This window comes from Fragaria vesca, linkage group LG2, assembly GCF_000184155.1.
Source record: "Fragaria vesca subsp. vesca linkage group LG2, FraVesHawaii_1.0, whole genome shotgun sequence".
Lineage (NCBI taxonomy): Eukaryota > Viridiplantae > Streptophyta > Magnoliopsida > Rosales > Rosaceae > Fragaria > Fragaria vesca.
This window is the reverse complement of record NC_020492.1, coordinates 15,310,018-15,318,792: the sequence shown is the minus strand read 5'-3', so window position 1 is coordinate 15,318,792 and position 8,775 is coordinate 15,310,018. Positions and strand designations below refer to the sequence as shown.

The following is an 8,775-nucleotide window of genomic DNA, read 5'->3' as shown; positions in this document are numbered from 1 at the left end:
CAAGTGTTCAGAATGTTGACAGGGATGGATGAACATATAGGTTCCCATATCTGCTCATGAATGTTCATATCCACATTCTCATGGTAGTAGATATTAACAGAGTATATAAACATTGTAAAGCTATCAATTAAGGGCCAAGCCAAACAAATATTGGATCATCTTTGATTGGCTGTATATTCAAACACTTTTGTCATCTGCAAAATGGAGGAAGTAGATGTAGTCATAATAGGTGCAGGTCCTGCTGGTTTAGCAACCTCTGCATGTCTGAACCGCCTCAAAATCTCCAATGTCGTGCTCGAAAGAGAAGATTGCTGTGCTTCTCTTTGGAAGAACAGGTCATATGATCGTTTGAAGCTTCACTTAGCAAAGCAATTCTGTGAACTACCCTACATGCCTTTCCCTGAAAACACACCCACATATGTTCCTAGGAAAGAGTTTATTCAATACCTAGATACTTATGTGTCCACTTTCAAGATAAACCCTCTGTACCACAGGAGTGTGGAGACTGCCTCGTTTGATGAGGATGTGGGTAAATGGTGTGTCCTTGTCAACAACACAGAACTGGGTGTACAAGAAAGTTACTACGCAAAGTTTCTCGTGGCAGCGACCGGTGAAAATGGTGAAGGCTATCTTCCTGAAACAAACGGTTTGGGTAGCTTTAAAGGCGAAATCATTCATTCGAGTGAGTATGGAAATGGCAACAAGTACCGTGGGAAAAATGTTTTAGTTGTCGGATCTGGGAACTCCGGAATGGAAATTGCCTACGACTTATCAAATTCCGGCGCTAATACTTCTATTGTTATCCGTAGCTTGGTAAAGTTTCTCTTTCTCTCAATGCATCCACTATAAGAGCAAGTCCACCCTCTAGGTCTTCGTTGGGAAGGCCTGGGTCATAGATGAGACCTGGGTCGCCATGTGGCAGTGATTTTAGGCTGCAGTTTCCACCTACAATTTCTGTTTCTAGGTCACCACGTGGCAGTGATTGTTTATTGAATTTTATATTAGGTATTTTGAATGTAAATAATGATTTTATATATTAATAAATTCTTAATGACACATTAAAATTAAACAAAAGGTATAAATAAATTAAAAATATTACATATAAGAGTTCATTTTTCATGTTAAATTTTTTTTTCTTAATGTAAATATTAGAGTTCATTTTTCATATTAATCAAAATATATAACATATTTTTTTCTGTTTTTATGATATTTTTTTTGTGTATTATTTGTTTACTAAAAGATAATTATAGGTGCTATTAATTATGTACCGTTAGATTCAATATATAATTATAGGTTTGTTGATTCAAACCAGCAGTAATGTTGTGTGTGGGACGCGCCTGTCAGCTTCTTTTATTGGGTCGTGCATCAACGCTCTCGTCTGGGAGAGTGACAGCTCGCATGTGCAAGTGGGCTCGTGGCCGACGACATGATGCAAGTGGGCTGGTGCTGACATGGAATGGGAGGCGTGGGTGGGTCTGATCCAGGTGAAGGCCCAATAAAGATCTGGGTTAAAAAAATTATGGGTAGACTTGGTTTTTTGGCTGGGTCTTCTTTTGACATGGATGAAGGTCTGAGTCATGCTTTTAAGCCGAGGGTGGCTTGCTCTAACAATTTCATCTATGAATTGTTAATATTTGGAACATCAAGATGCACTAGATCTTATTGATAGACTTCTACATAATAGTACCATGGATCTTTATGAATTTCATAACTGATTAGAAAACAAGAATTTGGACTACCGATCAAATTCATATTTTCAGATTTATATTCATATATATCTTATCTTTTCTATATATATTTTTGACCAACTTTGATATCCATAATAATAGGTACATGTTCTTACCAAGGAGATCGTGTTCATTGGAATGGTTCTGTCAAAGTACCTTCCCATTATGGTTGTTGATGGCATTGTCATGTTCTTAACCAAGCTGAAATTTGGAAATTTATCCAAGTATGGGATTCAAAATCCAAAAATGGGGCCATTTCATATCAAGCAAAACGAGGGTCACTCCCCCATCATTGATGTTGGAACTATCAAAAAGATCAAGAGTGGAGATATACAGGTACAAAGATACGCACACTATATATTCTTGATCCTATGCATAAATTTCCTTCAACATCAATGAATGATATAGTGGATGTGGATTTCTCTGTTTTTTGTGTGATGATCATAACCATGAAATCTTTATGATCAGGTTTTGCCATCCATAACAAACATAGAAGGAAATGAAATCCGGTTCGAGAATGGATACCTTAAATGGTATGATGCTATAGTATTTGCTACAGGCTATAAGAGCACAGTGCTAAAGTGGCTCAAGGTATGTAGTAACTATGACATCGATCGGGTGCCTCCTCTTTTCAAATACTTTGTTTCTTTTTGAAGAGTACCTTCAATTAATTATATAGAGTTCTCATATGTCTGTTTTACTGATCCTTTTTGCAGGATGAAAACAACCTCTTTGGTGACAATGGAATGCCCAAGAAAAGTTTTCCCAACCACTGGAAGTCACAAAATGGCCTTTACTGTGCTGGATTCTCCAAGCGTGGATTGTTTGGCATATCATACGATGCACAACATATATCAAATGATATAAGTTTCTCTCTCAATCAAAGCGATAGAAATATATGAGCTCATTCCAAAGAGTTACTATTTTGAGAAATTTTGATAAATGACCATTTTTTGGCCACCAAGTTGATTTATAACCTTGTTTTCTGATTTAGTAGAAAAATAACCTTTTAGCAGAATAAAAAGTTATTAAGACCCTTACTAAAAGATGTAGGAATTTCTAAAAGAAAAATAAATGTAGGAAGTGGTACAGAGACATGGTTGGTGAAAGTGTTTAACTAACAACTTTGAGATCATGGATTCAAATCTCACTAGACATATGTAGGGTGTGTGAGTTATTAATAAATTTTTATTTTTTAAAAAATTAAAAAGTAGTACAAAGACACTATATGGATGTTGTCAAATTTAGGCATGTTTAGTAAATTAGAGATGTTGGCATCTAAGAAGCTAGCTTTCTTAAGAAAGATAAATAATAACAACCAACAAGGATCGTTGAGTAGAGGCGCTATAAGGTTGGACGCTCGTCGGTGTGAGAGTTCGGCGCTACAAGGCTGGACGCTCGTCGGTGTGAGAAGTCGGAGCGAGCTTGCTAGTCGAGGATGCTGGAGGTTGGTTGGCATCAAGGGGTTTGCTGAGGTGAAACATTTGCACATGGTGACGGGGAAGAGCGCTGCTTGCCGGTGCTGTTGAGAAGCTAAGATGCCCACAATAATTTAGTGGGTGTCCAAAGCAAAAACGATGGGATTTTTTTTTCATATGTGGTTTTTTTTTTCTCGGTTATCTGCTCAGAGTTAGAGCAAAGTGCATGATAATATTTTTCGGAAGGAATTATTGAGAGAATGATAGATAGTGAAGAGAATAGAGAATCATCATTTTATTCATTGATATGAGCTCTTATATAGGGATTACATAGCACCATAAGGTGTTGTACAAGGGGAAACATATCTTTGATATAGAATCATAATTCCTTGTTTGTCTAGCATTAGATTAAGACACACATATATGAAATATTCCTACAACACCATATCTATAATAAATTTTTGAAAATCCGATTATACCTATAATTTATTATTATGCAGAAGTACAATATTTTTAAAAATTATAAGGTAAAACTGAAATTAACTCCACATCTTTTTCTTTTTTTTTAAAGATAAAGGAAATTAACAAGTGGTTTTAAATACACACCCCTAATAACTTAATACACATCTCTATTATTTAATATTTCAAATCAGATTTGATTGGTATGTTAAATGGGAAAAAAAGGCATGTGTAATACAATTTAAATATTAAGAACAAACTTATATTTGGAAACTAATAATGTGAAATATAAACCAAATCAAAATATTAAAAAACAAAAACTGATTTTTGAAAACTTATAAAGTGAATTAGAACAAATTCAATTTTTAAGATCGAGAACTTATTTAGAGAAACTATTAAAGTAAACACAAAATTTGCAAAGAAATTTGGATAATCAATTAATTTCTTTATTGTCTTTAAAGATTCATAATTTCTAAGTTTAGAATGTCAAAGTGTCAAACAATGTACTTGTTATGTATATGAACACCTATTTCGTTATATAATATTTCATGGATTTTTAGATTAAGGGTATTTTAAGTACTTTTAGATGTCACTACCAGAAAAAAGGCTTTAGCCGACGAAAATAAAAAAACCAGGCGGACAGATTATTTTTTCGTTGGCTAAAGTCCACGTTAGCCGACGAAATTTTCCTTCGTCGGCTAATTTAATTTTTCGTCGGCTGAAGAAATTTTTTCATAGCCGACGAAAAATTTCCTTCGTCAGCCAAAGTTTTTACTCGTCGGCTAAAATATTTTAGTAGACAAAAAAAATCTCGTCGGCTATTATCAAAAAAAGTCATCGGCTAAAAGAAAAACAATAAAATATTGTATAACTTACTTAGTAGGTTTTAAACAAATACACAACTTTGTGAACCAACTCTATATAGAAGCAAAATTAACAAAAATCTCGTGAAATAAGATGTGTTCAGAACGGTGAAATACGGGTATGGTTCAAAAACCAAGTAAATCGGGTAACGTCTCTAATGTAGAACAGTCGAAACCCGGTATGCTGTAGATTTGGCGTTCGGTGTCCGATTGACTATTGTGATACCTTTCCGGAAGCGTAACGGCCCTACGAGTCAAACTCATTGTTATGCCATGATGTATGGGCATTTTTGGCCATCCGAGTCCGTTTAGGGCTTCAAAATATAGTTTTCTTATTTTCGATTAGAGTTGACCGTTTCGATCGAGCCCTTAATGTTGTCGAATCCAGTTGAATTTTTTACCATAGACATCTTTAGTCATAATGATCATATCTGACGGTCGAATTTTGGTTTGTAAATTTTATTCATCGGAATCACAACGTGTCTACTAATGTTGTATAACTTGTTTAGTAGGTTATACAACATAGGAAGCAAAATTATCAAAAATCTTGTGAAATAAGATGTGTTCAGAATGATGAAATACGGCTATGGTTTAAAAATCACGTAAACTGGGTAACGTCTCGGTGCCGATAGTAGCGGTCAACCCTTTTTACCGTCATTATTTTCTATGGGGAGCCCTATCGTCAGAAGGTAAATGTCTCAAAAATTTTATATGGGCAGTTATGTCTCATCTACGTGAGAGTTTGTCATGTGGAAGGTTTGACCAAACTATGTAATATAGAGGGAGATATGAGCGTTTTCGTGTGATAAGTGACGATGGATTATGGTTGACCGTTTCGATCGAGCCCTTAACATTGTCGGATCCAGTTGAATTTTTTACCATAGACATCTTTCGTCATAATGATCATATCTGATGGTCGAATTTTGGTTTGTGAATTTTAGTCATCGGAATCACAACATGTCTACAAATGTTGTATAACTTGTTTAGTAGGTTATACAACTTTGTGAACCAACTCTACATAGGAAGCAAAATTATCAAAATTATCATGAAATAAGATATGTTCAGAATGGTGAAATATGGCTATGGTTCAAAAATCACGTAAATTGGGTAACGTCTCGGTGCCGATAGTAACGGTCAACCCTATTTACCGTTATTATTCCCTATGGGGAGCCCTATCGTCGGAAGGTAAATGTCTCAAAATTTTTATATAGGCGGTTGCGTCTCATCTACGTGAAAGTTTTTCGTGTGGAAGGTTTGACCAAATTACGTAATATAGAGAGAGATATGAGCGTTTTCGTGAATTTATAGACTTTAGCCGATGAGATATTAAAAAAGTCGTCGGCTAAGGTCAAAATTTTTTTGACGGTAAACCAAATTTGGAGGGCGGTAAACCAAATTTGGAGGAAAATTTTCAAAGGACTTTAGCTGACGAAAATATTCAAAATCTCGTCGGCTATTGTCAAAAAATTTTCAAAATTTTCAACTAAAATTTTTTGGCGGTCAACCAAAATTTTCAAAAGAGTTTAGCCGACGAAAATAAAGAATTTCGTCGGGTAAAGTTCCGGATTTTCTTCTTGGCCTAGCTCCGCCGCCAAGCAACCAGAGACCGCCACACTTGTCTCAAAAGCTTCGCCGTCATCTCTACTTCATTGCTGGACAGGTGGTGCATCGAGTGGCGCCGCCGTGAGGGATAAATCGAGCTCCAAAACTCCGCCGGTTCGGATTCGGTGTCGATCAAATTTCTCTTTCCTCGGGTCACCATTTGGTGAGTTTTATATATGGATAAGTTGAGTTTGATTAGTACTACATTCCCCTAGAATTTGGTAGTTCGATTCGGTGTGTGTGAGGAGAATCGAAGATTTGAAGTTTTTAGGGTTTAAAATTGGGGATTTTTATATTTTGATTCAATTGACCTGTTTAGGCTTAGAATTGGGCTTCGACTTCTTTTAGAAAGTTGTTCGAAATGTTGAGAGGAAGATCCTGTCAAATTTTGGTGGTGATTGAAGGTGGCCGAAAGTTTCTGCAGTTTTTTTTTTCAAAAACAGCAACTTTAGCCGACGATATTTAAATACTATATTCGTCGGCTATAGTATTTTTTAATTTTTTTATAAGGTTTAGCCGACGAATTATGGCATGTTTCATCGGCTATAGTTATTTTTTTAATTTTTTTATAAGATTTAGCCGACGAAACAGACTATATTTTGTCGGTTATAGTTATTTTTTTAATTTTTTATTACACACTTTAGCCGACGAATATCTTATTATTTCGTCGGCTAAAGTCTGGGAAAAAAACCGACGACATGTTTTTCGTCGGCTAAACTGTGGGACTATAGCCAACGACGTCTTCTTTTTTCGTCGGCTAAAGTTATCGCCGACGACCTTTTCCCGACGAAATCTTAGCCGACGAATTAAGCTAACAGGCCGACGAAACTTTTTCGTATTCGTCGGCTAAAGTGCTTGTCCTGGTAGTGTGTGTATTTAGTAAAATATTCGAATGAGAAATTAAATAAGTGGTGTATTAAAAAATAAATTTATATTAAGTTATTTAAGATGTGTATATAAAATTTCTCAATTAATATGTTAAAAGGTTAAATAAACAGTTCCATAAAGAACGCGTTTGAAAACTGAGAAACTATTTGTAAATGGCGGCCGGGGACATTGTGGAGCTCCAAAGAAACTCTCCCAAGTGGGTAACGGTAGTGGAAGACATCGTGAAACTAGAGAGGAAGATCTTTCCCAAACATGAATCCCTTGCTAAAAGCTTTCATGAAGAACTGAAAAAGAAGAACAGTGGGTTGCTTTACATCGAGGAGTTAGATGGTTCAGTTGCTGGCTATGTCATGTACTCTTGGCCTTCTTCCCTCTACGCCTCTATCACGAAGCTCGCAGGTTCAAACCCATTTTCTTCCCTCAACTAATTATTATCATACAGAGTCTCTTTCTCATTTACATTTGCTTTCTTATGCCTACTAACTGTTCGATAAAAGTTCCCAATGGAAGTTTATAGCTCGGATGTTAAGTTAATGCTTCTCCTTGTCTTATATTTGGTATAAGCACGCTGAATATAATATATCTTTGCATCTTATATTCGCTGACTCTGTAGGTATTGATATATTCTATGTGTTTGTTCTTCCGTATAGTGAAGGATAGTTGCAGGAGGCAAGGCTATGGAGAGGCTCTGCTGACAGCAGCCATTCAGAAATGCCGAACCCGAAAAGTGGGGCGAATATCACTTCACGTTGATCCTATGAGAACTCCCGCCATGAATCTTTACAAGAAAGTCGGTTTCAAAGTTGACAACCTCATACAAAGTTACTACTCGTCGGATCGGAATGCCTACAGACTATACTTGGATTTTGATGCCAGCTAGTGAAATACAGGTCGAAATCTTCTCCATGTTCAAGTGATTTTATTGCTCAAAACATTTCTTTACCCCTAATATGAGATTAAGGATTAACCATGCATTTATAAAGGACCCTAACAATTACTAGATGTCAATGTCTGCAATAGGAGAGACTTTGAAGTATGAACACATAATAACATATAAACTGAATCTCATAACTCCTAACTTTCATGTAATAAAGCTCTGAAGCCTTCCTGGATGATGAATTGTAGAATCCCTTCAACATTGTAATTGTTGTTAACTTTTTATGGGGATGGTCATATTACACAGAACCATATGAATCCCGTAGCTAGGTTGCTCGTCAGGCCTCAGATTAGAGCCTCTTGATCCAAATTTGAGCTCAAGCCTAAACCTTGGCAAAAAGGGCGGAACCATAGACCTCCATTGCCTCGGTCGTCGTCAGGCCCTCAAGCGGCCATCTGTTCTATCCCAGCATTGGATGTCGATCACGAACTACCACGCCAAATCAGCCAAGCTCACTAGTGTCGGCACTAGAAAAAAGGCCGACCGTTAGCTTGCGGACTATCCCTCGCTGATATCCACCTGAACAGATTTTCATTGGCCTACTTCTGATAATGTTAATTTAGGATATCAACAGATTTTCATTGGCCTACTTCTGATAATGTTAATTTCCACAGCTGCCACTTCAGATTAGACGTCTAACCTCTGAGGCTCTGACCAACAAGATCAAGGTTCACCATTTGTGATCGCCTCCAAACACTGATCCTTGCACTCATTAGCAACCTATGACGCCTCCACGAAGCCAAAGCCCCAACCTGTCAACCTCAATGTCGAGACCGAACCACTTTTGAAAATCCACTTTCAGAGTTATTTGCTCTTTCTCTCCTCTCTTCAAAACNGTACCTTATGCGAACCCACATTTGCATATCTGAGAATGAAACCAA

The 8,775-nt window shown here is 36.7% G+C and overlaps 2 protein-coding genes across 2 annotated transcripts; both read left to right on the top strand.

Annotated features, from left to right (window-relative positions):
• Nucleotides 1–201: 201 nt before the first annotated feature.
• Nucleotides 202–2,629, top strand: LOC101313568 (putative flavin-containing monooxygenase YUCCA11-like). The gene is made up of 4 exons (XM_004290527.1): nt 202–813; nt 1,830–2,063; nt 2,196–2,318; nt 2,444–2,629. The coding sequence occupies exons 1-4, from the start codon at nt 202–204 to the stop codon at nt 2,627–2,629; spliced, it is 1,155 nt and encodes a 384-aa protein (XP_004290575.1).
• Nucleotides 2,630–7,057: 4,428 nt separating this feature from the next.
• Nucleotides 7,058–8,094, top strand: LOC101313270 (uncharacterized N-acetyltransferase STK_02580-like). The gene is made up of 2 exons (XM_004290526.1): nt 7,058–7,356; nt 7,608–8,094. The coding sequence occupies exons 1-2, from the start codon at nt 7,110–7,112 to the stop codon at nt 7,835–7,837; spliced, it is 477 nt and encodes a 158-aa protein (XP_004290574.1). The 5' UTR covers nt 7,058–7,109; the 3' UTR covers nt 7,838–8,094.
• Nucleotides 8,095–8,775: the final 681 nt, after the last annotated feature.